Source organism: Pseudovirgaria hyperparasitica, assembly GCF_010093815.1.
Source record: "Pseudovirgaria hyperparasitica strain CBS 121739 unplaced genomic scaffold EJ05scaffold_9, whole genome shotgun sequence".
NCBI lineage: Eukaryota > Fungi > Ascomycota > Dothideomycetes > Acrospermales > Acrospermaceae > Pseudovirgaria > Pseudovirgaria hyperparasitica.
Genome location: NW_022985557.1, coordinates 322,736 through 348,974, shown reverse-complemented (window position 1 = coordinate 348,974; position 26,239 = coordinate 322,736). Strand labels below are relative to the sequence as shown.

Genomic DNA, 26,239 nt, shown 5'->3' with positions numbered 1-26,239 from the left:
TAACGAGGAGGAGGAGAAGAAGGAGAAGATTTAACTAACGCGTCTATCGTAAACTAAACGCTTTAAGCGGGTTTTTTTAACCTAGAGAAGGGTATATAGGTAAAAAAAATACGTGTAGACTTAATACTAAGTATATTAACTAATATTCGATAGTATATATATATTTAGACCTTATATAGTAATAAGTATACGATAAAATGCTAGAATATGTCCGTCTTACGTAAATTTGGGTGGGGGAGACATAGCGCGACATCCGAATGCCAAGAGAGTCAGGTTCTAGGCAAACGACGAATATCAACATCGACCTTAAAGACCATCCATCCATCCTCATCATCCATGGACCAAGCTCGCCAAGTCATCTCCACAGCCTCGCTTTCAGGAAGGTCCTAATCATCCCAAGATGCCATGTCCGGCCGGAACCATGTCCCCGGCTATATCTGTCTGAGTCTCGCTCTCTCCGCCGTCTTCGTCTCCGTCACGTCTCTCGCCATGTTCTTGTACGGCTATGTTGCGCCGGCACTGATGCCTGCTCTGTTCGCCGCCGTGCAGGGCGTTGCTGTAGGTAATTCGTCCAGTCTTGGTGTGGCGTGGTATCCGCCGAACAAGACGTGGATCAATGACTTGGGGCGGGTTATGGGTGATGAAGGGACGAACGGGTTTGTGTTTAGCGGGAGTGAGCTGCCGGAGGGTGTGGAGTATGGGACGTATAACTGGTGCAATATGCCGCATGTGCGGAAGGAGGAGTATCCGGTTGCGAGCGCGGAGTATGAGTTGCAGTATGTCGAAGTGGTGAGTGTGCTTGGTCGTGTCGGGACGCTCTATAACACATTTCCCGCTTCTACCGCAAAGCAAAGCAAAACAAACCACATCAAGAATGATATCTAAACAAACCAGATCCACCGCCACCACAAACGCACCCCCTACGCCGACAACACCTTCCCCGACGACCCAACCCCCTGGTCCTGCACCAACGAAGCCCTCTTCTCCTACGCCCAGCCCCTGAACCCCACTTCAATCCCCTCCGCACAAACATACTGGTCCCTCGACAAATCCCCCATCAACCCCTTCTCCCCGCGCAGCCCCAACAACAGCACCTGCCAATTCCCCCAGATCACCCGCGGCGGCCTCGAGGACTCCTACCAGCACGGCCTCGACCTCTGGGGCGTCTACGGCGACCTGCTCGGCTTCCTCCCTCCTGCTAATGCTACCGATGATGATGATGCAGAGAGCAGCAGCATATCCGTCCGCGTCACGGCCAACGTAATTACATCCCAAGTCGCGGGCATGCTCACGCGCAGCTTGATTCCCTCTCTCCATAACTCCACCAACTCCACCAACTCCACCAACTCCACCAACTCCACCCCCTACCCCCTCCTCCTCGCCCCCTCCGCAACAGACTCCCTCGAACCAACATACCCCTGCCCCGCCGCATCATCCGCATCCGCGTCCTACGCCATCGGCAGCGCGCACCCGTCCTGGACACCGCATCTCGCTGCTTCAGCCTCGCTATTCGCTGCTCTGGACGCCGTGTCCGGTGTATCGGCGGATGACGCCGCGTGGCATCGCTCCTGGGATCATTATTTTGATAATCTCTCGGCGCGGACGTGTCATGCGCGGGGATTGCCTTGTCGGGGTGGTGCTGGGCATGCTGGTGGGCATGATGGTGGTGGTGCTGGTGGTGGGCATGCCGGCGAAGGGGATGCAAAAGGGAACGGGAACGGGAAAGGGGATGGAAAGCGGGCAGGCGAAGAAATCTGCACAACCCAAGCCCAAGCAAACACAATCTTCCGCCTCGCCCAACTCGAATACTCCTACATCTACCGCGACGCGCCCGAAAGTCTACACGCCAGCGCCGCCTCGTTCGGGCTCTGGCTTGCTGAGCTGGCGCTGCATATCCGGGAGAGTGACGGTGCAAGCCGGCGGCGAAGGACTACTACTAGTAATCGTCAAGCTGAGGGAGGGAGTAATGTCATATACAGACATAACGTCGCGCACGACGGCAGTATAGCCCGTCTTCTGGCGCTGTTGCAGGTCGACGTCATGGTTTGGCCTGGGATGGGGAGTGAGGTTGTTTTTGAGGTTTATGGGCGGCGTGGGCGTGGGCGTGGGGATGGGGATGCGGATGGGGATGGGGAGCGTGGGCGTGGGGGTCAGGGCGAGCGGTATGCGGGTCAGGAGAAGGAGAAGGAGAAGGAGGAGAAGAAGAAGGAGAAGGAGAATAAAGAGAAGAAGGAGAAGAAGAAAGAGAAGAATAAGGAGAATAAAGAGAAGAAGGAGGAGAAGAAGGACGAGGCCAAAGCAGAGGAGGATGGCACGGACAAGAGATATCTGCGCATCCTCTGGGGCGGGCGGATCTTCCGCAGCGCGCACCCGGCGCTCGGACGGGTGGATATGCTGGACGTGGATGTGTTTCTGGGGTATGTGGATGGGCTTGTGGGGAGGGATGGGGGTGGGATTGTGGGCATGTGTGCTGGGTGATTGATTGGTCGGTTGGTTGGGGGTGTATGGTGTGTGGTGTATGTGTGTTGTGTTTTTGAGGGGTGAAGTATAATGTATGAAATATGAAGTATGAAGTATGAAGTATGAAGTGTAAAGTATAAAGTATAAAGTATATACAGCAGATGTTGAAGGTAGTCTGAGCAGCCCCTTTCTAGCTGGTAGTAGTAGCACGGGTTACAAACGCCTGAACGACTTCGACCCCCTAGTCTCTAGTACGAATATAGACCGCAACGCCAGTGTATCGTATCCCAAGCCCTCTATAACGCGCCGTGTTGAATGCATGCATGCAAATGTACGTAGTAATAGTACGCAACAAATCCCAACTCATGTTTTCTCCCCCAAAATCCCCCAAAAAACAAGCCCTCACAGCTCCTTCCTCGCCAATCCCGCCTCCGCGGCAGCGACAGCAACATCCGGCCTGTGCAGCGCTCGCTTCCGCAGTACATTCTCGATAAACGCCTCACCAGCCTTATAACTCGAGCGCACCAACGGCCCACTAGCACAGTACAAGAACCCCATCTCCAGCGCGCGCCGACGCCACATGTCAAACACAGCGGGCGTGACGTACTCCTCAACCTTCATATGGCGCTTCGTAGGCCGCATATACTGCCCAAACGTAACGACATCGACGTCGACATTGCGCAGCTCGCGCAGCGCATCCACGAGCTCGTCCTCCTTCTCGCCCAGGCCGAGCATGATGCTAGTCTTCGTGATGAGGCCCGGCTGCGCCAGTTTCGCCGTGCGGAGGACGTCCAGACTCTGGCGGAAGGTGGCGCGGCGGTCGCGCACGGAAGGGGTAAGCGATTCGACCGTCTCGACGTTGTGCGCGTACACGTCCAGGCCGGACTGCGCGACGAGCCTCACCATGTCCGTGTCGCCGGCGTAGTCGCCCGTCAGGGCCTCGACGAGCGTGGACGGGGACTTTTGCTTGATCTTCATGATTGTCTCGGCGAAGTGGCGGGCGCCGCCGTCGGCGAGGTCGTCGCGGTCGACGGAGGTGAGCACGACGTAGCCCAGGCCCCAGCGCTTGAGGGCCTCGGCCGTGTGCTCTGGCTCGTGCGGGTCGAGGGGAGGCGGTGCTTTTGCGGTTTTGACGGAGCAGAAGCGGCAGCCGCGCGTGCAGGTGTCGCCCATGAGCATGATTGTTGCCGTTGCCGCGGCCTTGTCCGAGCCGCCCCAGCAGTCTGAGATGTTGGGGCATCGGGCCTCCTCGCAGACTACACTCGCGGATTAGCAACATTGATACGGGTCTGAGAAACGCCAGCCCTGGACAACATACCGGTATGCAAGTTCAGCCCCCGCAAATCCTTCTTGATCTTCTTATAGTTGTCATTATTCGGAATCGGCGTCTTCAGCCACGCCGGCAGTCTCGTAATCTGCTTCTTTCTGCCCTCCGGTCCCACCATTGCGGTGCGCAGCTCCAGCGCATCGTCCGGCGTCAGGGCTTCCTCCTTGCCGCTGACAAAGTCGCCGAACTTGGGCCCTGCGTTGAGCTTGTTGCTGAATGATGTCGCCGGTCGGGATGATGGTTGTGGTTGTGGTTGTGATTGTGGCTTTACGGCGGGTTCGGGGAGCGTGGTGGCGAAGCATCGGCGGCGTGTGAAGGAGGATTGTAGGAGTGAGGATGAGGATGAGGATGCTGACAGGACACCAGCAGTCAGGCGCCGTGCGTGCGGAGCGGAGGCCATGGCGAGTGCGTCGAGATGTTCAATGTTTGATGTCGGTCGGCGTGTGAGGACTCTTTTGGTTGACAGACAGACAGGGCGGAAAATCAGCACCGATTTGCAAGCGTCATGACTGGACCGTTGGAAAGCGGCGCTAGAGCTAGTCCGGCTAGCCGTTTAGGGTTTAGCCGCCGTTGCATGCCATGCCGACTCTCCCTACATATCACATCTGCATATGCCATGATAAAGAGAAGTATCACATCGCTTCCTGGTATGTATACACTTATACGATATCCAGACCCATGCTATAGTACACATACCCGAGCCCACACGCCCGTCTTACGTGAAATCACAGCCCTGTCCAGTCTGTCACGCGTGCGAAACGCGGCTGGAACAGCATGAGTTGGAAGTATCCTAGTCGGAATTGTTGCAGGACGTTGTTGTCGTCGTAGCAGTATATACATACATATCAAGCCTCCATGCATGCGTGTCTACAGTGCCTATATACACACCCAATCCATCAATCAACCACACTGTAAAGCAAGCAACCATCTACCCTCTCCTCCCTCAACATCCAAACCACCAAGAAAGAAAATGGCCTGGGAATTCCTCCGCCCAATCCTCACCCCCGCCGCCCTCCTCTCAATACAGGCCAACGCCTCGCCACTCCTCACCCTCCTCCTCGTCTACATCGGCCTCACGACGCTCTGCGTGCTGGTGTGGTACATTCACTTCCGGACTTCCAAGGCATATCCTGCTACCAAGAAGAAGGATAATGGTGGTGGTGGTTTGAAGAAAAAGGGTGGGGAGGGGTGGTGGTGGGTGGGTCGGCTGAGGCTTCGAGGGTGGATGCGCGGGTAGAGAAGGAGGGCTAGAGAAAGGGGGTTAGTTACACATGTATGAGGCTTGGAGTTAGAGGAGGTTTTATCTTTTTGGCGATTTGTGCGTGGTTTGCGCTGTTGGGTGTTGCTGTTGGTGGAGGAGGTTTTGGTTGACTTGTTTGCCCAGGCATAGTCCCACGAACATGCCGTCGTCTCACTGACAGGCCAATTCAACCGCGCATTCACATATAACTCGTCTAGGCAGACACAAGAACAAGCGTAGACCGACTGTCGTCTACTTCCGTAACATATTAATAGGGGACCGCGTCCCGCGTAGCTGATGTACCTCTCTCTCTCTCTCTCTAGACTCCTGCACCATCAGTCTTCTATGTAGTATGTACAAGCCCGGACCGAAGCCTCGTGTCCGAACCAAACCATGATTGCCCAGTATTCGCAGGTCATGCATCAAAGACAGCAAGCCGTGCATCAGAAACTCCGAGTGGTGTGCCGCCGCTCCGTCGCAAAAGGCCAAACCGAAAAAAGCCTGAAAATAATAATTTATTGCCGCGCGTGGGAAAAAAAAAGTTGTGGAATGAGTTTCGCGTGGAATGGATATGCATGGATGGGTATCGCTGTATCAATCAGTCATCACTCAATGGCCGAGGAGCCCGCCGTCCTTCTCTTCGGTCTCGTGCACCGTGTCTTCCAGCTTGCGCACCACACGGTCGCACCATGAGTCGACGTATTCGGTCCACATGTGCGCACACACGTAGACGAGGCCGATCCAGACGGGAATGGCAAAGTAAAAGACCCACGGTCCGTAGGGGTGCAGGTAGTCTTTCGGATACTCCTCGCCCGTCTCTTGGTTCGTCATCAGCTCCCAGGGCTGGCCGGACACACCATAGATCATCCACATGAGGACGGTGCGCATGAGGGTGCCGTGGATGAGGTATACGGCAAACGACGACCTGCCCAGGTACATGAGGAACCTGCACGACAGCCACTCCTTGATATGGGGGGAGAGCCATATGCCGATGCATACGAGGTCGACACCGAGCGCGGTGTATCGCTTCTGCACACTGAGGTCCTCTCCCTCGGGGAAGATGTAGGTTGCAAAGTACTGCAGCTGAGCGCTCCAGGGTTGTGTCGCGACACGGTCCGGCAGACCGTCAGGGTAGGAGGCGACATAGAGTCCAAGGAAGATGAGTGCTGGCGACACCAGCTTCGACAGCCAGCGGTGGGTGCAGAGTTTTTGGGCCCAAGGCTCGTTGGCGAGGTCGCAGAGGAACATGCCAAAGTAGACCTGCATGCCAAAGGTTTCTGGTAGAGAGTGGTAAGCTAATGATGACAGTGTGCCTGACACGTGGACTAGACGTGGGCCGCCCCATAGAAAGATTCCCACAAGGCGGGGAATCAGGGCTGCTAGGGATCAGCGACAGGGTCTGCAGGCAGTGCTTACCGGTATGTTTATGGGCGTTTTGCCAGAAATAGGCGTACATTAGGGTGTACAGCATCATGCGATACTGGAACTTTAGTTTTATCGTCGCAACGAGCGTGAGATAGACAATGAAGGATCCCTTGAGCAGAGGGAGCAGCGCCCATTGATGGTGGTCATATGCCATAAATTCATAAGTCCAGGTCATGCGCAGATTCACAAACAGGCGCCAAAACTCTTCTCGCAGGGTTGGCAGGGTTTTTGGACAGGACAGGCGCATCCAGGAGGAGTCGCAGCGACTGCCGACCGTCAAGGCGCCCATCTGAGCCAAACTCCAGACTATGCATGTCGCGATTGTAGCAGGAAGAATGAGACGCGGGGTCCGACGAAAGGCAGACTTGGCGACGGCAGTGTAGGCGCTCGAGTAGTTTCCCTGGCGAGCCAGACGGAGAGGCTTCAGGGCGCAGACAAAGCCGGTGAGAAAGGCAAAGATGGTGACGGATATGCGGCCTTGCCATGGGAGTCTAAAGATGGGGAGCTGTAGGAGACGCGGCTGTTCGATAGGCACGTCCTTTTCGGTATCCCAGTCGCTGGGGTAGAACAAATCGTAGTCAAAGGCACGAGCAAGGTGAGTACAGATGACTAGGAACGAGGCGATGCCGCGAAGGCCCTGCAAGGTTGTGGTCAGCACAATGTTTGGCTGGAGTCCGGGGTAAGTCAGCAGGTCTCACCTCGACCCATTTGACGTTTCCAGCATTGTTTCCAGGAGCCATTGCTGCCTCATCTAGGGGATAGAGAGAGTCTCTTGTAGTGTGTGGCCGGACGGTGGAGAGTTGGCAGAGAAAGGAAAAAGAGAAAGTCTAGGAAGAGGGTAGAAGGAATGACGACAGCGAGTGAAGGAGAGAAGAGTCCGCACGGCAGACGTCTTGTAGCATGGATGTGCAGAGGAAGTCATGTATGATGCTGCATATTCACGCACATGATGCTGTTCTACTTGCTTGGCCAATATCCACTCTCCATCTCCGTCTACTTGTATGTACCTTGACTCGAATCATGACCGGGAGCAGGCATGTGTATCCACGGTATCAAGCAATCCCTGTGTAGGTCAGCATATATCGACTCTCTCGTCTTTTCAGCCATTGTCTTGCAGCTGCACGATCCAAAGATGAAAGGATTCAAGCATCAGAGATCAAAAGGATTCATTCTCTCACTGCAGCTGCAATGCTTGTTGCTGTCCAGTGAGGAGGATGATGGTTGATGGTTGCTGGTAGAGACGGACTTGGCTTTGTCAACCTCTGGCGGTCTGGTTGGCTCGTCGGTAAATCAAGCCCTGCCCGTCATCCTACCACCACACACCACCACCACCAGCCTTGCCGCCCCCCCGGTCAGAAAGCAGGATGCTGATTGTCCCATTCTTATTGACGCTCTCAATGCAAGACCTCATCCTGCTCATCTTATTAGCCATTGCTTGGCTGACCATCTACACTCACATGTCCAGCCTCATATTGATACTCTCCACTCTCCACACACTCACACAACTGTCTGCCACCACGCGTAGTATGATCAACTGCCCTCGATTCGTCTGTCGTGGCGCGCACTAAAGTAACAAAAGCTGCTGGAAAAACCCTCCATGAAGCGCCGGCGTCTGCTGGCTCTCCACAAAACGTCAGGGGTAGTGCAGCCTCGTGATCCAGGATACGCTGGCCATGCTGTAATACACCTGCACCTCGTCATCCCCGCCCGATCTCCGGCATATCAACTGGATGTGTAATAAATCATACAAAACATCGTCATCTTTCATCCGACTGTTCACCTGTCAATTCTCCATTCCTCCTCCAACACCTCGTTGTTCTATCTTAGTCCTCTATCCTTGCATCCAAGCATCCAAGCATCCCATCACCTATTATATGTATGTCGATGTGACTGTCCGCTTTCGTCCCTTGTCCGCGACCTTCATCCTTACACAGATCAGGTACACCGAACAGGCACACGAATCGTTCATGTGGGGCTGCCTACCTACTACAGTATGTACACTACAAACTACACTCCACTATATACACTTGAACTACTGTCTGCACTGTCCGTCACACCTTTTCCTCCGCAGAGTGTCGTGCTCTCTCCTCGTCGTCTCTACCCCGGACTCTTGCAGACAGCTATTACCCTATCTAAACCCTTTATGTCAACCTGCTCTCTGCTGTTTGGATCATGCCATCTTCCGACTTGCGTCTGTCTTGAATGCTGGAGACGAGGTGCTGTCCGCAGACGTCCGGAGTGAACAACACGTCAACAAACCAGAACATCCAGATGCGCCAGAGGCCACATCTACTCTACTGTACCTCTTTCATCCGAATTGCGAACTGAAATAGAGTCCGGCTCACCTGCTTTGGGCTGTTCCGTCCCTTTTCGCTCGCCATCTCGCGCACCACCCACTCACCACGATAGACATGCTCACACTGACCACCACAGCGGGATCGAGGCTTTCTTATCGCGACTTGTTCTCGTCACGGTGCGTGCGCTGAATGCCCGTGGTCGTGGCGTCACTCCTGTACTCAACTCGACAATTCCTCGCCTGGTCCACATTCCCACTTTTAATTTCGACGACAAGACTTGCTCGTGGCCCGTGTGGTATATCGGCGTATATTCTCGTCCACCAGTATGACATTTACGCAGCCTTCTCGAAGCAACCTCGTCAAAACTGCTCATCGTCTAATTATGCACTCGTCCTTGTCATCACGTGCATGGATACACTTTACATATCGCATTCACACCACCATCTGTTCTACTCGTCTCTCACATCTATAGTCCCGACGCTCATAGCACGCAAAGCTATCTTCGATGTACACCTCTCAGTCTCGATCCATGCCCAGCAACTGGCCAGAGATGTACTTGGGGTTCAATAGACTAATTATACTACTTATAGCCAGGTCTACGATTCCACAGCTGTAATTCAGTTCGCATCTACGAAGCTAGAATACCGTACATCATCCTTGCCCTTTCTGGAGTCAGCATGTAGCAGCCTGAGGCCAATGTTGGTTAGTCAGCCGCTTCCAATCTACCGTACTAGTACACCAAGGCTGCCTTGATTGATGCCTTGGCGAGGATGAATCATCGTGAGTATTCGTACCTTAGTCATCCAACACCTCACGTCTATCCATACTTTTGCAGTATGGCACAACTCGAAATGATATAAAACGGGATTCTCTAATCTACAGGTCAATTTACACGCAAAGAAAGAGCTAAGAGTATCGCGTCTGCCATCGAATCTTTGCGCTCAACCCCTCTAACCTCGTATACAAGCAAGCATACACGTAACACCAAGGTCCATCACCATCACGACCGAGACACTCCCGCAATGCCATATCCGGATGACTACCCCATACCTCCCGGCGTCCATGCCATCCCGCACCATCTCCTCGACCTCCGCCCCGACTCCGAAATCGACGCCGCAATCCTCAACCCGCCGCCCGTCACCTCGCCCAAAAACATCTGGTTCTACTGGAACACCGGCTACGCAACCATGCACCCCTACGCCCAACGCACCGTCCGCGCCTGGCATCGTCGTCTCTCCAAGCACGGCTGGACGATCCGCGTCCTCGACCGCAGCGTGCCCTCCTCGCCATCCCACATCTCCGCCTTCGTCCCCCTAACCCCCTCCAACTTCCCCACCGCCTTCCTCAACGGCACCCTCACAGGCCCGTACGCCCAGCAGCACTACTCCGACCTCGTCCGCTGGCCCCTCCTGCTCGCCCACGGCGGCGTCTACGCCGATGTCGGCCTCATGCTCATCGGCGACCTCGACCGTCTCTGGTCGTCCACCATCGCAGACCCGTCTTCCCCTTTTACAACCCTCTCCTTCAACGCCGGCCCCTCCGGCCTGACAAACTACTTCCTCGCCGCCCTTCCGCTAAACCCCTTCTTCGCCCGCTGCCACACCCTCTTCCTGCGTCTCTGGGCCGAAAACGGCGGCAGGGATAGCACGCTTGGGATGCGCGATAGCCCCTTGCTCGCTGGCCTGCCGCCCTGGGACGGTGCGTTCTCGCCGGACGTCAAGGCTCGGCTGGAGGACTATATCGCGCAGGGCCGCGTCATGCAGCATGTCATGCAGAGCGTCGATGCAGGCGATGATGCCTGGGACGGGCCTGCATATGTCCGTACACACGTCTACGCGCCCGACTACACGGAACACTCGCAGCTCATCAACGAATTCACGTCCTGGTCCGGCCCGCGCGCCTATGCCCTGCTGAGTCTGCGTCTCCCGGGTGCAGACGAGGAAGAAGACGAAGACCACGCCCACGCCCGCACAATCGTAGAAAGCTGCCTCTCCCGCAGTTTCGCATTCAAGCTGGCCCATGGATTGATCGTGAGTGTGCTAGGCGAGACGCTGGGCTCTTTGTGGCGCGATAACGAGGGGAGTGATGTTGGTGAGGGGACGTATGCGGCGTGGCTGAGGCATGGCATGGTGTTTTGGACGCAGGATGGGATTCCGACGAGGATGGTCTGAGGGGTAAGGGGCAAGGGGATGGAGGTTTGTGATAGAGTTGTAGGCTGGCATGGGACGTGCGAGGTGGTGAGGTAGTTGACATGTGCGTCAGTCAAAGGGCATAAGGTAGATATCAAACTAGAGCCGTCGGCATCAAGGTAGGTTAGGTAGTTCTATATGAGAGACAGCAGCAATTAGGACACGTGACTGGAACTACATACACACTCGCTCAACAGTGTGAGATACCAGCTCTTGCCTCCTATGTCGCTCCTGCCCCTTACGTAGCTCTTGCCCGCTAGACAAATAAACAAAATCTTCCCATTCTTCCAAAACAACGCACAGAGCACTTACCTTGTAGACTGGGTATCATAATCTAGAATCTATCAGTAATCCAAAGAGATGAAACACAAATTCTTTCCCCATATCACTGATACATCCCAAAGGTCAAGCACGCATCACACAAATCACCGTAAGCACAAAGTCAAAGTATCTAGAGTTCGTTTGTCTGATTTCTTCATATATGCGCGCTCTAATTGATACATGTCTATCTCTACATCTCTGTCTTATCTAGACGTAATCTCGTCCATGCCAAATACCATTATCCCATTAAGCCATTATGATATTAATTTACACATTGTGTTGTTTACAGAGTCTTGCTGTGTGACTTTGCAGACGGCCTCGTTTCGACGTCTGTTTGTCTCTCTCTCTCTCCTTCTCCCTCCTTCGAATTCCCTTTGGGAGGTTCTCTCCAAATCGAGCACACCTCTTTGCTGGTGTCGTCGGTCGGTTTCAGCTTTGCCGACCGGAGGATGTTGGCATGATCGACATGCCGGTCGTTGGTTGTGATACCCTCATGTTCATGACAAAAGGAACAAAGACATCCCGTCGTGCATAGCGTGCAAGCCTACACAATCATATCCCATATCACACCATGCGTCGTATCCACAATCCGCAATCCGCCCAAGCACCATCACACACTCCGCCCGCTCGAGCACTTCGAACTCGCACTCCGCGACCTCATCTCCACCACAAACTTCGGCCACGTATTATCCAGCACAAGCCGCTTAATCGACACGAGCGCCGAGTCAAACACCTCAGAATTAAACCCCTGCGGGATATCCGCCAGCGAATCGACCGTCGGCTCAATGCTAGGCGAGAGCTCCGCGTTGCTGTGCAGCGAGCGCTGGTCAAACGGCAGGACAACGTCGACACGGGGCCCGCGGCGGATCGCGCGCGCGGCGTCCTCGAAGACGGCTTGCAGGGCGAGCAGCTGTTTGGAGAAGAGGTTGAGCGGGAAGTCTGCGTCCTGGGGGCTGATGAGGTCGAGGTAGATTGCGAGCGCGGCGTTGTACGCGTCGATGCGGGCCTGGCCTTCGAGCAGACTGCCTGTTTGTTGGGGGAGGGTGTCTTTCCATTCGGCGACGCGGCGCAGGAACATGATGTTTTCGCCGGAGAAGTCGCGGCAGGCGGAGAAGGTCTGGAGGTGGAGGGGGTGTTCGCCGAGGAAGCGCTCGAGGGCGCCCATGGTGAGGAGGTGGGCGCCGAAGATGTCGTCGAACTGGTTGAAGCTTTCGATGCTGTCGGTGAAGGAGAATTTCTCGGATGCGGCGGTGAGGGCGTCGCTGGATTGCTTGGGGCGGAGGATGTAGACTGTTGGCTCGGCCCAGGGGTAGTCGTCCTTTTCGCTGGCGTCGCTGACTTGTTTGCCGAGGGACCAGATCTTGATGACTTGGCGGACGGGGATGAAGATGGTGAAGATCTCGATGAAGAAGGTGTTGAGATGGATCCTGGGGTGGGGGTTAGTATGTGGTTTTTTTTTTTTTTTGGTTAAAGCTGTGTCGGCTGGCTTACCATTGACTTGGGCCAAGGTACATGTTCACCTTTGCGAAGGCGGGCACGTAGAGGGCGACCAGAAACATGGGCACGGCATGGAGACTAACGCCCATGTTAGCATATCAAAAACATCCAAGCAAGCAGACGTGTACTGACCCCGAAAGACACGACCCGATAGTCTGCGTACGCCATCCCAAAGTATCATTAATCCCCCAGGCCCTCCAGATCAAGTACGGCGCCACAAGCCACATCCACACGAGCTGATACAGCACCGTCGGCCACCACTCCCACCCCCGACCCAGATTCGTCAATTGCTCCTGGATATTCGACCCCGTGATCTCCGTCCCCGGCGCGCCGAACCCGGGGTGATACTTCCGGCAGACCGCCCACATCGTCAGACAAGCCGACACCTGGAGAAACATCGCCAGCCCGATAAACGCCGACACCTTGGTCTCGAGCAGCAGATTGTGCCATCGGGCGAGCAGCGAGCGGCCCTTGCTGAGCCCGTGCCGTCGGCTCTTGCGCTTGTACTCCGGCTCAAGCAGCTTTCGCTGCAGCTGCGCGACGCGGAGAAAGCGCCAGTTGGCGGCGTGGAAGAGGGCGATGCCGAGGGGGAAGACGATGCCCATGACCAGGTACTGCACGTCGTATGCCGCGACGGCCGGCATCGTCGCGCCGATCGGATAGACCAGCTGCGCCATGATCCAGTACATGTGCAGCAGCGTGATGGCAGCGAACGAGAGAGGCAGATTGCGGACCCTCAGCAGCGGCATGCGTTGATTGTACAGGCAGAAGATCATGCCGGCAACGACAAGAAACGTCCATACTGCGGCAAACGTGATGTAAAAGATGCCGAGCGAGTCCCAGTTCGGCTTCGCGGAGGGCAGGTTGTAAATCGTCAGGCTCTGAGCGTCCATTGTGGCAGACCCTGTTCAGAGAAGATGATGATGATGATGTGAGAAGAAAATAGATGATATTGCTCGCTTGCTGTCACGATGCATGGCGTGAGAGGGGCAAGGCGAATCTTATACACTGCCGGAATAGGTCGGACAAAGCGGTTTGTATTGGTTGTATAGCCGGCAATGTACAAGGGTAACCTCCTCGAGTCCTCGACTAGCATGGGCATGGGCAATGCCCCACACTCCATAGATCGACTAACAGATGCCACTAGACATCCATTCAGTTCGCGCGTACCTGACATGTCGCCGGCCAAGAAAGCTAGTCTGCCTAGCTCATTCCCTGGTTCGCATGATGCTGCACTTGGCATGAATCGGTAGTTGCCGATCAGTCCAAACCCGCAATCCCTTCCCCCATATATCCCAGCGCTTGCATTCCTGGGCCGATGATGCTATAAAATCCCCCTGATATAGTTCAGAACCACGGTTTGGATAGAGAGCGTTGTAGAGTAATCTGGAGTATGGTAATAGTGAGGCTGGCGGCAATGGCGATGGCGATGGCGATACCCGACACGCGGTAGAGGCTTTCCTTTCCCATCCATCATGCCGGGTGGGTCCCCTCCCCCGATCTGCACATCCTAACCCAGATCTGGGTCCCGCGGCGGCGGCGGGCTGGCGTTTGACACACAGGTGACATCTTCCATGACTCGGGGGCGGCGGGCGGGCTGTAGGTCACAGTGACATTCGCGCACGCTATGTGATTATTCTCAATTGAGTTTTGCGAAAAGAAAAGTTTCAGATCAGGAACGTCGGTCGGTTGGTGGCATGATGGAATATTCGGGGGGAATCTGCACTGCATTCCACAGCCATGGGATGATCAGATCTGTCAGATATTTCGAAAATAGGCACGCTTGTGGACCGTGCCACCACCACCCGTATGCGTGGGATGATGCGCGATCTGACAAATTGATCGGTATGTATGATATCGTGATGGCATTTATTTTTTTTGTTTTTTGGGGGGCTTCACATTGCACTTTTCTGCCGTCCCGTGTTGTTTTGTTTATCGTTCATTACACATCACTCTCTGCTGGTGAGGAGGTGCTGCTCTCATCACTCACTTAGCATGACCTGATGCCAGTGCCAGTGCCAGCGCCTAGGATCAAGGTATCGTGGTCAATAGCGCGCTCCTCCTATAACAAACGCCCTTATAGAACCAGACCACTCGCACTAGCTCCAAACAGTACTGGGCCAGAAACTTTATACATGGAACAAGCACTCTCACACAACAACACGCCGACTTACGGCCGGGACAGACCCTTACCTCGGAGAACGACGACGACGTGTACAGAAACAATTTTATTTTTATGTTTTTTACCCTTATTCCTCCACGTCCCACAATCTTGATTTACTCGTTGTGGGAATGTAGATTTGTCGTGTGTGCTGGAAGTATGGATCACTCTAGCCTAATCCGGACTGGCCAGTGCCAGGCGGGGGGCCCGAACGGCCGGTAGAAGTGGCAGAATAAGTGCCGCTGTCAGTTGTGCACCTTAATCCGACGCCCGAGACGCCGGTACCTGAGGTCCCCCGATCCTTAGCGGATGTCACATCGACCAATCACAACGGACACATTGACGTTCACCGCCCGCTCGATCGGTCCTGGCGTGACACCCTTCTGGGAGCGTATATGCGGACATGATCGGCCCTTGAGAAAAATTCAGATCGGCAATTCATTATTGGAATTTTTCGACGTGCGTGTGTCTTGTTTGCCAGAAACGCCATCGCCTTCCCGTCAATGACTCGAGATTGGTTCAGGTGCTTAAGCTTAACCGTCGTCAGTACCACGCGGTTTGTTCCCCTGCCTAGGTGCCTAGGGGGAGTATCCGGTCTCTGGTCTGGCTCTCAACTCACGAGGTAGATTGAGCTAGACACGCTGGTCTGTCTAGCGATAAAGACGCAAGCATATGTTGTGGGTCTCCTATGTGTCTGAATGAGATTGCCGATGAGGCTATGTAGCGTTTCTGTGGTACCCCGCGGATCGCCTAAAAGGGCCAAGATGCTTGTGGATATTCTGGCTGTGTATATCGGCAATGTGAATGCATGGCGATGCCGATAGGAAGGGGATGCCAAAGCTGCGGACGGGGAATGTATTTGCGGTTCGTATTCATATAGGGGTAATGGATGGCGGCGCTGGTAACTGTGGGAACGGGGCACGCGATGGATGAATGCCTCAGGCTACACGACTTGTGGTGCACGTGACACGCTTTTTACCATCAAAGTCCCAGTCCTGAGTACCGACTGTCATCTCATGCATGCCAGACTCATGACAAGCTCTGACGAGAGAACAACACAACAGCTCAATCAGTGTCCAGTCGTACGTATTAGAACTACAACACACTAAGCAAATGCGAGATTCCATTCTATCCCGCGCGGCTCTCAGAAGACCTCTCAGGATGCCTCACTGCTCGGAATGCAGTCCACGCCAATATCTCCCGTTATGTTATCACATACAATCTCCGAGGGACTCCCTACCGGGCTCGTGATGTTGATCTTCTCCAGATGGATCCCCGTGCACTCGGCACCAGGACTACACTTCAGCTCCGCGACCACCTTGCCCTCCTTGCCCGACGAGCTGCCATACACGTTTATGAACCTGACATCCGTAATGTTGACCCTGCTCGGACTGGCCGCGCAGACGGTCTCGTTGATGTTGAAGTAGCACTGGTCCAGCACGATGGGATTGTCCGTGTTCTCGATGTGGACGTCCTCGTACGTGACGTTTGAGATGTAGCCGTAGCCGACGTTTGGCCCGGCCCAGGCCTTCAGCCGCGCCCCGTTCTGGCCGTTGAGCAGGGTGACGTTCTTGATGTATGCGTTGGAGATGTAGTCCTTGACGCCGGGGTATTGGCCGATGGAGCCCATGGATACGCCGTGCGTGCCGTTGCACCACAGGTTCTCCACGTGGATGTTGGTTGTGTTTGGCTTGGGCGAGAAGCAGTCGTCGCCGACGTTGACTTCTGTGTTGAAGACGTTGAAGCCGTCTACGTTGTAGGAGTCGAAGCCATCCGTGTTCTTGGGCAGAGCCTATGCTTGGTCAGTCTGAGACGGGGTAAGTATGGGAAGGTATACTGACTGAGATATTAGTGCTGAACGCATCTATCCGGACTCTGTCAAACGTGACGTCCTTTGTGCGCACCAGGAATGTCGTCCAGCAGGGCGAGTTGAGGAACTTGATGCCCTCGACATCCACGTTCGTCGCATTGTCTGTCAAGAAGAGGATCGGGCGATAGAACGTGTTGCCCGGGTCCAGGATCTCCTGCCCGGCAAACCCATCGTACCACTTCTGGCCGTTGCCATTGATCGTGCCGGTGCCGTAGATGCGGATGTCCCGCCCGCCCCACACCCAGAACGTGATGGACTTCTGGAACGGATAGTAGAAGTTGTTGGCCTGCCAGTAGTCGAGGTCGTCGGTGAACTGCAGCAGTTAGTCCTGGTATCACGGTCACGTTGGTGCGCAACAGTCAAGTCCTACCTTAATCTCGCCGTCGAGCTTGACGTACACGTCGTTGAGGAAGCTCAGGTCGAGCTTCTTGCCAATCACATATGTTTTGCCCTTCTCGAGGTGCAGCAGCCCGCCGTGGTTGGCCTTCTTGATGGCCCAGAGGAAGTCCGAGGAGATGTCGTCGCTGTCGCTCTTGGACGCTCGTATCTTCACCACCCGTCTCCGGTGCTCCTTGTGGTTCCCCCACTTGTCCTTGTCCTTGTCCTTGTCCTTGCCATGGCCGTTGTTGCGGTTCTCGACCGTGGTGCGCGGATACTCAATTGAGGCCCCCGCAGGCGTCGCCGAGCTGATTGAGAGCGCATACGCAGCAGAGATCCCAACGGACAGAAGACTAAGAAGCTTCATAGTAGCGGTATCACGACGAAACTTGGCTGATTCCCTTCGAACAACGCTCCGTCGACCCACAAGGTACCAACCCGAATTTATATCCCTCCGCCCCTGTAGTAAAGCCCCCTGCCTGCCTGCCTGCCTTACGCACATATTATTCCATCGCCAACACTGCATAGCCGATGCCTGGATCCCTCCCCCCCCATTCCAAATCGCTAACGGCGCTCACCATTAATTTGCAGAGCTCGCATGCCCACACAAGCAATCGGTGACGGAGCCTGGGGGGTGCGTGCTATAGGACACTCCGCACACGAAGATCATGGCCGTCAAATCTTGGTAATGGAGGCTAGGGATCGGAAGCGCTGGTGCGGTCTTATTGGTGTATCTCCCGATGCGCCCTGCATGCGGGCGTGTGGGCGTTATTTGCGGAGGCGCGTGAGATGCGCGGGTTCCCCAGATCCGGTCGCAAATGTTCCGCCAATGGGCGTGGAGGAAACGCGATCCTACTAGTTCGTGCCAAGTGTGTTTTGGGAAACAGGGGCTTGGTCGTGTTCTGCCTGGTTTTGGTGATGGTCTCTGTGTTGGGTGGTAGGACTGTAATGAGTGACGTCAACGACGCTGGCTTTCATTAAATGGGCATACATGGAATTTATAGGATGTCGTCCTAGTCCCACAACGGCAAGCATGCTTTCTTGATGGCATGCAAGGGGGATGTAGGTGAATTTATATACTAATTAAATCATTGTAATAACGACTGCCGATGCTCGAGATTCACACAGAGCTCCGCACCTTGCAAGTTCAAGCCTGCTAATCAAAGCACCATCAAGCAAATCCGCCACTGATCCCACGATATACATGACAGGTATATAGCGAGGCTCAACACAGTCTGCACAAATTGGCTTCGCTGAAGAGACGAGTTATGTTTTTCGCAAAGGCGCATCTAGTAGAGTGCGCCTTCGTCAACTCTGGCTATATACTATCAATATGGTCGTTATTGACTATGGAACTACCTCACTGATGCTTCATACGTCTGTATTCGAATCTTGATTCGTTTTTCTCGTCTTTGTCGTTACACGCTGTATTATAATACCCAGACGTGGCTTAAGCTCGACGACTTATATACTTCATGAAAATGATGGTACCGCAAATATGGATCTCTTGTATGGCTATCATCAAGTTCCCCGATAGCGCACTCTGGGCTTTAGAATTTGGTGCTTGTTTTGCTCTTATGTGACTTATCGAGCGTTATGACCTGTTGAAAGTTGTCAGACTCTTGATTTCATCATATATATATATATATCATAGTGAGCAGAATTCTGGAATATCCTAGTTCTTGGACGCACTGCTGCATGTCAAGCATTCTGCGGCTCCTTTCACGTGTGTTTATCTATTTTCCTCTCGCGTTCCTAGCGCTGACGCACTCTGAGTGTTAGATAAACCAGATCATGCATCTTGAGCCAAGCGTGTTACTCCATGTCTGTTATGTTTAGCTGTCCTATTCTCGCTCTGACGAATACTCGATTTCTCAGATACCAAGCAAGCTGACGTAACGCAATCAAAGCACAACTAGATTGACCAACTACCTATGCCCCAAAGACAAGAAGATATGCATAAGACAAACCCCCATCGCAAACAGCACCACCAGAAACACGACCATGCAAAGTAAAACGAGCGTGCCATCCAGTTCCAAAAGCACAATCGTCATAATCGCCAAACAACCCCCCCCCCCTTTTACCCCTCCCCCCAATCCCCATTCAAACCCCCTAACAAGCAGTAATCTCCAACTCCATCCCCTCCACCTCACACGCCTTCACCGCCCTACACACCGACTCCGAACACCCAGCCGCCCCATTACACGGATCCGGACACACGACCCCGGGACACGACCCCGGCCGACCGGGCCACTTATCCGCCGCCGCGAGCCTGAACTGCGGAAACTGCGTGTTCGTGGCCACGTCGCTGACGTCGTAGTAGATGATGCCTTCGGCGACGGTGTAGTCGAAGTTGATGGGGTGGTTGAAGTTGAAGTTGTTGGGGTCGGAGGTGGAGCTGGTGAATTTGATGACGTTGCCGGGGTGGGCGTCGTCGAGGGTGAGGGTGGTGTTGGCATTGGTCTCGATGGGGATGGGGTCGGCGGGGGAGGATTGGGAGGCGGGGGAGTCGGGGCGGAGGGCGATTTTGTGGGGGCAGTTGTTTTGGATGGAGAGGGTGGTGGCGTGGGAGAGGGGGAGGAGGAGGGTGAGGAGGGTTGTGGGGAGGAGGGAGTGCATTTTGGGTTGGTGGTGGGTTGATGTTGGTTTGGTGTTGGTTTGGTGTTGATGTTGATTCAGTGTTGATTGAGTATCGAAGGACGATAGATGGCGTCTTCAGAGAGTCCGATCGAGCGTTTTATATATTGATATGCGTATGTGTCCGCGTATGCGTCTTCGTATGCGTATGCGTCTGTAATTGTGTCCATCCACAAACAAGCGCACCCTCTTACCCCTTTATATATCCCACCCCATACCCCTTCAAAACCAAAACAACCCCAGCTGAACAGCCCATTCCAGTACCCAAAACGTCTATATCCGAACTCGCACCATCCCAGCAGTCCAGATCATACACCCACCACAGCCTCATTTCTCCTCCACCACCGCGCCTAAGTCCTCGCCATCCAATCCGCGGAAACACTCACACTCACATCCACACTCACACACATACCACCACAATAATCCAAGCACACACCCTCCAAGCGCCACCCTACCACAGCCTCCTCCTCCTCCTCCCCCGGGTACAACCATACACTAACTCCAGCACAAAGCCGCATTCCAGTATCTACCCACCCACCTTACGCAGCAAACCCCGCTGGGTATATGCCTGTCCATTCCAGATCTGAAAATAGCGCTGCGGCGACACAGACGCCCGTGCCCGTGCGGCGATACATACATGCAGTACTACCCGCGTAGTGTGTGTCTGGAATAAGACTTATTATAAGTTCTGGTGGGAGGGGTTATCCATGTAGGTAGGTAGGTAGTAGTAGTAAGGTGCGGGTGGGAGGTAGATGCAAGGGAGGTGGCGTGCGGCGTGTGGCGTGCGGCGGCGTTGGAAGGAAAGAGAATTTATAGATGAAGGAAGCAAGGGAAGCGATCATCGCTATAAAAAAAAATTGGCACGCACGGAGAAGGAAGAGGAGTGTGACGGTCTGCGACGCGTTGTTACATGGATTATACATACTTGTTACAGAGGCTAGAGATGAGTGGGCTTAATGAGTGCTGGACCGATGCGATGCACGAGTGATATATGAATGGGATGTATGGCAAGGTAGTGTTAGTCTTTCATGGTTTACACTGTCCAAAGGCGCCCGACATATCTAATAAGAAGGAACTTCGGTAAATTTGATATGATAAAGTTGATTAATATATCTAACTAGTCTAACTACTACTTATATATATAGGCCTAGTATTAAATAAGATCTATGTAATAGAGATAATACTTATCTACTCTATCTATTCTATTTACTCTATCTATACTAATAGAAGCTTCTTCTCTAAAGTAATATCTTTATCTAAAATATCTTTATTACTCTAAGTATCTTATTATTCTAAACTATATCTTTATCAAATTAGATTATAAGCTTTTACTAAATACTAAAAAGATAATAAGTAATATAGAGTAGAGATTTAAAAGTAATTAGAACTTAAATTAAATACTATTCTAAGCTCTCTCTAATTATATAGTTATAATAAAATATAGTAGACCTTCCTTTCTTCTACCTTTGGGCGGTATTCTTCATCTATCAAACGATATTCTTATCTAGAATTACCTTTAAAGACTTTTTCTATTACTAGATACTTCCCGACCAACGATCATGAGATTCGAAGCGATCACAATCGCTAGCTGAACTTACCATGTTCCTAATTGTTCGCTGAATGCAGAAGTGAACAAAATTCATATCCCAACTCCATATGCTATGCTGCAGTAAGACATTATTCATTCAGGCTCTAAGCCATTCGAAAACCAGGGTGCAAATGTCTCCTCGACCCACCTGAAAATAACTCTCAGTACCTCTAAGATGGTATAACACCCAATGATATCAGCTGTAGTGCCAATATCTACAGCATCAATGAGACGAATCTCGTCCCTCAAATCACTAGCAAAATACAACTTCCAGCGGGCGTCGGTGACCAACAAGAGAGGGAGCGTTATAGCCACAGGATCCTGTATGAGCTGCCGCAGGCGGTTGAAGTAGGCCATTGCCCAGAGGGAAAGGTGGACTTCGCCGTCCTCATTACCGCCACCGGGGGACTTTGTTTCAATGCTAAGAACGACAGGTTCATAGCAGAGAGGTGAGTAATCAGACGGGTTAATGGTGCGCTTGAGCTTCGGCGAAGAAGCAGCGAGGCGACTGATGACATGTGCCATTGAAACAAGCGGAGGGCCGAGGGTGACAGCATAGTCGATCATCTTACCTCTCAGAAGCTCCCCATATTCGTTACCTGGCACAAGCTCTTTGATTACTCGCGCGGTGGTGATATTGTAACACGAAAAGCCAGCATGGCCAAGGGCGGCTTGCTTCAGCATCGGGCCATGCACAAGTTCGTTCCAGCTCGGCTCGTGTAGATGCTTCAATTTGCACGCTGAAGTCTCGTTCCGAATCTCTCGCATGGCTTTGAATTCGTCCTTTAATTGTTCGTAGGTTTTTTCACTTGCTGTATTTGCAACGTAATCCTCTAGGTCGTCAAGGTCACCGCAAGTATCCTGTTCTATTTCAGACTGGTAGATTATTAGCTAAAAGACCCCGGAAAATGTATCCAGTAATCGTGCCTCGATACCCAGTGGAATGACGCCTTTCGACCGCCGAGCCAGCGCTTGAATTGTCTTATAGAGTCCTCTCACGTCATGTGGAACGTCTGTGCTGGATGTTGCTGATCTGGGGATTACAGGCTTCTTAGCGATTTGAAGATCAACCATGCGTCGAGTTGGACTAGGCGATCGTTTGGAAGTGGTTGATTCATAGGCTGATTGAGCCTCAACGTTTTCAGCATTCTCATGCTCTTGATCCTTTGATGTACTAGGTGTCAAGACCGGTCCCGGTCTTGTATGTAAGTCCAAGGCTGACAGCGATGGAGGTACTGCGCGCTTCCGAAGAGTCCGCCGCGGTGTCGCATTGGGAACCACGACACGCTGCATCGCAAGGATATCATGCTCCATTGATAGAGCCTCTGTATTTGAAGTCCGTGCCTCGCGTGCTATACAGGCCTGCCTGCTCGACTTTCTTGTTGGCGACTGTGAGCTCCGTGACATTTTGCGCCCTGGCACGCTGAGCGCTCGTCGTCGCTTTTGGTTCGCATAATCGATTTCGAAGAGCGCGGCGAGTACTCGTTTCCGTGGAGCGAGTGATGAGTGCGTGAAGGAGGGCGAGGAGATAAGGTAGGTAGCAGATGCAGGCTGTCTGCGTGGTCTTCGCAGATACTCAGCAGGGATTGTGGGGTTGGGCGGCGGCTCTATGTCACCCCTAGCAGCGCAGACGTTGGCCAGCCATGTGTCTGCACAATTCATGGCCTCGAGAGCGGAGGAAGATCGGAGTGACGATTGTAAATGTGCGGAGAGAAACGTGTAAGTCTGAATATAGATAATGATGAAAGAGTCATGACGAGCCGTGAATTAGTGTAGTAGGATTGCTTTGGTGTTGATAAACTAGGCCGGGATAGGATGGATCAGATCGGCTAATTCTCGGAACAGTTCACTTAGCAACTCGATATGTGTGCTATGATTGCCATATTTATCTCAGAGGTGTAATGTAGCTATGATGTCCGCAGATGCCCCCGAAGATCCACGCAAGACCTTGACGAAGCGTAAAGTCAATCTATTCGAAGCGTTTGCGGTTGATAGCGGTTTGTTTAAACGTACGCTCTTCACCTATATTGATACCAATGAGCGAGCATGGGCCGGCGAGGCCTTGGAAATACGGAAATTCGATCTGACCGACGCAGACCTTCGGAAGAATCTGCGAGAAGTTCCTGATCACGATGCGTTCCCTAAGATGGACCAAGGTGTCACTCTACTACCCCAACATGCTGATATCACCAAGCTGTTCCTGAAGCGTCCACAGATACATTGTTTGCTAAGGGAATTTGGTGGAAGCATCGTTCCGCAGATGTTTCGGGAAGAGGTTCAGGTGTTGGAATTCCTGGCTCAACATCCGCATCCTAATATTGTGCCTTACCACGGCTGCGTGGTCAAAAGGGGATACATAACTGGCATCGCTCTTACCCGATACCAAAAGATCCTGGATCATCGATTCCACGACGACGCGTCGGGACTCGATCTTGATCGATTTGAACGCAAATGTCAAGATGCTATCAAGCATATCCATGCCCTTGGCCTCGCTCACAATGACCTCAATCCTTCCAACATTGCACTCGACAGTAATGATGATCCAATCCTCATCGATTGGGGATCGTGCAAAGAATTTGGTGGATCCCTTCTATCAGCTGGGACACCCGGCTGGATAGATGATGACTTTGATATATCTAGGAAAGAGCATGATCTTTCGGCACTAGATAAGATAATGGCGTGGATGAAGGTGGAGAAGGCGAAGTGTACCGAACGTTGAAGTAGAACATCTCTTCATTTAGATGTGGCTGAAGTCTGCTTGACCAAAACGTGCTAGCCGTACCTTAAACATCCTTTTCGAACCCGAGCGCCTCACAAGGCCTGACTTGACTCTAACGGCCCCTAATTAATTAATTACCCAATAGATCTGTACCGCCTTCACTACGGAGCACCAGTGACCTGTCCAAGGACATTCGAGGCTAGTGTATATAGTAGTCAACGTTACACACCACCATATGCTAGATGCACGTGACGGTATCTTTGTAGCCTAATGCAGGCATCTGTTAAGCCCCGATGGACCTGCCCTGATATACGCGGCCTCTTCCCAACTTACATATTACCATTACTCTACCTCTACAATCCAAACACTACCAACCATACCTGCTTCACATAAGAGCCTGTCCCGGAAATGGGCCTCCAAGACAAGTTCCCAGACGTACACTGGATCTGGAAAGGCGCCATCTCCTATGTGTACGAGGTTCATCCTCAGATTGTGGTCAAGGTCCCCAAATCAGGAGATTTTGAGAGAGAGCAGTTTAGAAAAGAGCTCGGAATATATGATCTCTTCTCCCGTTCCGCTCCGTGTGCTTCGGTGGTACAATGTTTCCACAGGGCGGATAACGGCATATTCCTCGAATACATGCGGGGTGCGGCCCCTTCCGCAACATATTTAAATCCATGGTGGTGGGGCTTTTACTGACTAGTAGTACCTCACCAGATATTTCCCTACACTCCAGACTACAATATAGCCAGATCTGGGACCATCGAAATGTGGTGGTAACAGGCGTCAAGAAGCTAGAGCCCCTGAGCCTTCGAAAGCAGTGGATGCAAGATCTCACCCAGGCCGTTGCATTCCTTGAATCGCTCCATCTCGCGCACGGCGATCTTCGACCGGAGAACATCCTCCTTGATCGCGACCGGCTGAAGCTCTCCGACTTTGATTGCACGGCAGAAATCGGAGCAGACTTCGAGGCTTGCACGCCACCATACGGCAGGATACTCAACAGCAGCGAGGCCGAACATGGAGCATGCGGAACTTCCGGCTGTCTCGGCCCGCGAACGGAGCAATTCGCCCTCGGTTCGATATACTATCTGATTAATTACGGCTTCGAGGTCTATGGGGATCAGACGCTGACCGACGACCATCGGGAGCGCGGACCGAGGATAGTCGATCTACTGCAGCACATGCAGCTCCCTGACCTGGCCGGTGACGATCCGTCCATCGACGCCATCATCGACAGATGCTGGCACAACCAATATCCCACAATCGCGGACTTGGCAACTGCCACAACAGCACTGCTGCTGCTGGGTTGCAACAAATCCGACGCAATCATCGCCCAGGAAATGGTAAATGGCGCCCAACAGCAGATTGTCGAACCCGGCCGGGACATGCCTTGTTGCGGCCCTGCTCCGACCGGGGCATTTCTGAGAAATAAGGCGATATGCGAGGATTTGGACAGGCGGGGGCTACTCGACCTGCTTGCCACCAACGACCCCGAGCAGCTTGGACTTGCGTTGGCGTGGTACAGATATACTGCCTAGATGACGGAGCATCCCTTACACGGAATACCGTCCAAAGGCAGGCAGTCTTCGCCCGCGAAACACGAAAGCAAACACTCAGTACCAGCCGCGCCAAAAAGCAAAAGCCGGAAGACACAACCCCTGAGCCCCATGTATGACCAGCTCTGGGCCTCCGGGCAAGGCTGTGAGGCACCTTCATTTGAAAGGGGGGGGGGGGGGGGCAGGCAGGATCGAGCACAAGCCGTTCTCCTACGTGGTAATTAATTTAGCGGAAAAGTCCAAATTGTTTTTTTGGGGGGGGTTTTGGCATGAACATCCAGGCGAAGAGTGAACAGTGACGTTTCCGGAGAAAAGGGGTGTGAAATCGCTCAATTCAATGTATCGGCTATGTTTGTTGTGTCTTGTCTTGTCTTTCTCGGAGAGCGCCGTCCACTTGCCACACCACCCAAACACCAAAGATCAACAGAAAACACCAACGGGCTGGTTGGTCACTCCCCTTGCCGCTCAAAGTGCCAACGTATCCATCCATCCATCCATCCATCCAGTAACCAACACGTTTCAGCCGGTGAAGCTGTCAAGCAGTAGTAAGATTCATGGATGTGTGTTCCGA

At 53.1% G+C, this 26,239-nt stretch overlaps 12 protein-coding genes across 12 annotated transcripts; 7 read left to right on the top strand and 5 right to left on the bottom strand.

Moving 5' to 3' along the window:
- Positions 1-323: 323 nt before the first annotated feature.
- On the top strand, positions 324-2,439 carry EJ05DRAFT_453177 (phosphoglycerate mutase-like protein; the record flags this gene model as incomplete). The annotated part of the gene is made up of 4 exons (XM_033742423.1): positions 324-789; positions 895-1,633; positions 1,745-2,092; positions 2,303-2,439. Coding segments are annotated over exons 1-4 (1,608 nt in total), but the record flags the coding sequence as incomplete, so codon positions are not given.
- Positions 2,440-2,580: 141 nt separating this feature from the next.
- EJ05DRAFT_476657 (lipoic acid synthetase) lies at positions 2,581-4,303 on the bottom strand. Its single transcript, XM_033744085.1, has 2 exons — positions 3,779-4,303; positions 2,581-3,716 (listed from the first exon to the last, which is right to left on the bottom strand). Exons 1-2 carry the CDS (start codon positions 4,185-4,187, stop codon positions 2,863-2,865), a joined length of 1,263 nt encoding a protein of 420 aa, XP_033599842.1. The 5' UTR covers positions 4,188-4,303; the 3' UTR covers positions 2,581-2,862.
- Positions 4,304-4,625: 322 nt separating this feature from the next.
- Positions 4,626-5,329, top strand: EJ05DRAFT_476656 (uncharacterized protein). Its single transcript, XM_033744084.1, has one exon. It carries the CDS (start codon positions 4,758-4,760, stop codon positions 5,022-5,024), a length of 267 nt encoding a protein of 88 aa, XP_033599841.1. The 5' UTR covers positions 4,626-4,757; the 3' UTR covers positions 5,025-5,329.
- EJ05DRAFT_476655 (uncharacterized protein) lies at positions 5,280-7,299 on the bottom strand. Its single transcript, XM_033744083.1, has 3 exons — positions 7,151-7,299; positions 6,444-7,089; positions 5,280-6,304 (listed from the first exon to the last, which is right to left on the bottom strand). Exons 1-3 carry the CDS (start codon positions 7,190-7,192, stop codon positions 5,637-5,639), a joined length of 1,356 nt encoding a protein of 451 aa, XP_033599840.1. The 5' UTR covers positions 7,193-7,299; the 3' UTR covers positions 5,280-5,636.
- A 1,517-nt stretch (positions 7,300-8,816) lies between these two features.
- On the top strand, positions 8,817-9,518 carry EJ05DRAFT_388467 (uncharacterized protein). The gene has a single exon (XM_033741300.1). The coding sequence runs from the start codon at positions 8,939-8,941 to the stop codon at positions 9,317-9,319; it is 381 nt and encodes a 126-aa protein (XP_033599839.1). The 5' UTR covers positions 8,817-8,938; the 3' UTR covers positions 9,320-9,518.
- Positions 9,519-9,553: 35 nt separating this feature from the next.
- EJ05DRAFT_476654 (uncharacterized protein) lies at positions 9,554-11,198 on the top strand. The gene has a single exon (XM_033744082.1). The coding sequence runs from the start codon at positions 9,772-9,774 to the stop codon at positions 10,918-10,920; it is 1,149 nt and encodes a 382-aa protein (XP_033599838.1). The 5' UTR covers positions 9,554-9,771; the 3' UTR covers positions 10,921-11,198.
- Positions 11,199-11,404: 206 nt separating this feature from the next.
- EJ05DRAFT_538600 (putative GprK-type G-protein coupled receptor protein) lies at positions 11,405-13,781 on the bottom strand. Its single transcript, XM_033749467.1, has 3 exons — positions 12,889-13,781; positions 12,751-12,834; positions 11,405-12,686 (listed from the first exon to the last, which is right to left on the bottom strand). Exons 1-3 carry the CDS (start codon positions 13,647-13,649, stop codon positions 11,870-11,872), a joined length of 1,662 nt encoding a protein of 553 aa, XP_033599837.1. The 5' UTR covers positions 13,650-13,781; the 3' UTR covers positions 11,405-11,869.
- A 2,292-nt stretch (positions 13,782-16,073) lies between these two features.
- On the bottom strand, positions 16,074-17,532 carry EJ05DRAFT_538599 (glycoside hydrolase family 28 protein; the record flags this gene model as incomplete). Its single annotated transcript, XM_033749466.1, has 3 exons — positions 16,074-16,709; positions 16,759-17,100; positions 17,158-17,532. 3 exons carry the CDS (start codon positions 17,530-17,532, stop codon positions 16,074-16,076), a joined length of 1,353 nt encoding a protein of 450 aa, XP_033599836.1.
- Positions 17,533-19,277: 1,745 nt separating this feature from the next.
- On the top strand, positions 19,278-19,812 carry EJ05DRAFT_529093 (uncharacterized protein; the record flags this gene model as incomplete). Its single annotated transcript, XM_033748925.1, has 1 exon — positions 19,278-19,812. A coding segment is annotated over one exon (528 nt), but the record flags the coding sequence as incomplete, so codon positions are not given.
- A 1,377-nt stretch (positions 19,813-21,189) lies between these two features.
- EJ05DRAFT_388421 (uncharacterized protein) lies at positions 21,190-22,450 on the bottom strand. The gene has a single exon (XM_033741299.1). It carries the CDS (start codon positions 22,156-22,158, stop codon positions 21,484-21,486), a length of 675 nt encoding a protein of 224 aa, XP_033599834.1. The 5' UTR covers positions 22,159-22,450; the 3' UTR covers positions 21,190-21,483.
- An 836-nt stretch (positions 22,451-23,286) lies between these two features.
- EJ05DRAFT_476650 (uncharacterized protein) lies at positions 23,287-24,207 on the top strand. The gene has a single exon (XM_033744081.1). The coding sequence runs from the start codon at positions 23,300-23,302 to the stop codon at positions 24,107-24,109; it is 810 nt and encodes a 269-aa protein (XP_033599833.1). The 5' UTR covers positions 23,287-23,299; the 3' UTR covers positions 24,110-24,207.
- Positions 24,208-24,334: 127 nt separating this feature from the next.
- EJ05DRAFT_476648 (kinase domain-containing protein) lies at positions 24,335-25,835 on the top strand. The gene is made up of 2 exons (XM_033744080.1): positions 24,335-24,755; positions 24,827-25,835. Exons 1-2 carry the CDS (start codon positions 24,518-24,520, stop codon positions 25,648-25,650), a joined length of 1,062 nt encoding a protein of 353 aa, XP_033599832.1. The 5' UTR covers positions 24,335-24,517; the 3' UTR covers positions 25,651-25,835.
- Positions 25,836-26,239: the final 404 nt, after the last annotated feature.

Bases quoted from the DNA above. Each gene is read 5' to 3' on its own strand.
- EJ05DRAFT_476657 (XM_033744085.1), bottom strand. From the start codon at position 4,187: ATGGCCTCCGCTCCGCACGCACGGCGCCTGACTGCTGGTGTCCTGTCA. The intron at 3,717-3,778 runs GTATGTTGTCCA...CCGCGAGTGTAG, and splicing joins GGGGCTGAACTTGCATACCG to TCTGCGAGGAGGCCCGATGC.
- EJ05DRAFT_476656 (XM_033744084.1), top strand. From the start codon at position 4,758: ATGGCCTGGGAATTCCTCCGCCCAATCCTCACCCCCGCCGCCCTCCTC.
- EJ05DRAFT_476655 (XM_033744083.1), bottom strand. From the start codon at position 7,192: ATGGCTCCTGGAAACAATGCTGGAAACGTCAAATGGGTCGAG. The intron at 7,090-7,150 runs GTGAGACCTGCT...ACAACCTTGCAG, and splicing joins GAAACGTCAAATGGGTCGAG to GGCCTTCGCGGCATCGCCTC. The intron at 6,305-6,443 runs GTAAGCACTGCC...ACTCTCTACCAG, and splicing joins AAACGCCCATAAACATACCG to AAACCTTTGGCATGCAGGTC.
- EJ05DRAFT_388467 (XM_033741300.1), top strand. From the start codon at position 8,939: ATGCCCGTGGTCGTGGCGTCACTCCTGTACTCAACTCGACAATTCCTC.
- EJ05DRAFT_476654 (XM_033744082.1), top strand. From the start codon at position 9,772: ATGCCATATCCGGATGACTACCCCATACCTCCCGGCGTCCATGCCATC.
- EJ05DRAFT_538600 (XM_033749467.1), bottom strand. From the start codon at position 13,649: ATGGACGCTCAGAGCCTGACGATTTACAACCTGCCCTCCGCGAAGCCG. The intron at 12,835-12,888 runs GTCAGTACACGT...CATGGGCGTTAG, and splicing joins ATCGGGTCGTGTCTTTCGGG to TCTCCATGCCGTGCCCATGT. The intron at 12,687-12,750 runs GTAAGCCAGCCG...CCCCCACCCCAG, and splicing joins TACCTTGGCCCAAGTCAATG to GATCCATCTCAACACCTTCT.
- EJ05DRAFT_388421 (XM_033741299.1), bottom strand. From the start codon at position 22,158: ATGCGAGAGATTCGGAACGAGACTTCAGCGTGCAAATTGAAGCATCTA.
- EJ05DRAFT_476650 (XM_033744081.1), top strand. From the start codon at position 23,300: ATGATGTCCGCAGATGCCCCCGAAGATCCACGCAAGACCTTGACGAAG.
- EJ05DRAFT_476648 (XM_033744080.1), top strand. From the start codon at position 24,518: ATGGGCCTCCAAGACAAGTTCCCAGACGTACACTGGATCTGGAAAGGC. The intron at 24,756-24,826 runs GTGCGGCCCCTT...GTACCTCACCAG, and splicing joins ATTCCTCGAATACATGCGGG to ATATTTCCCTACACTCCAGA.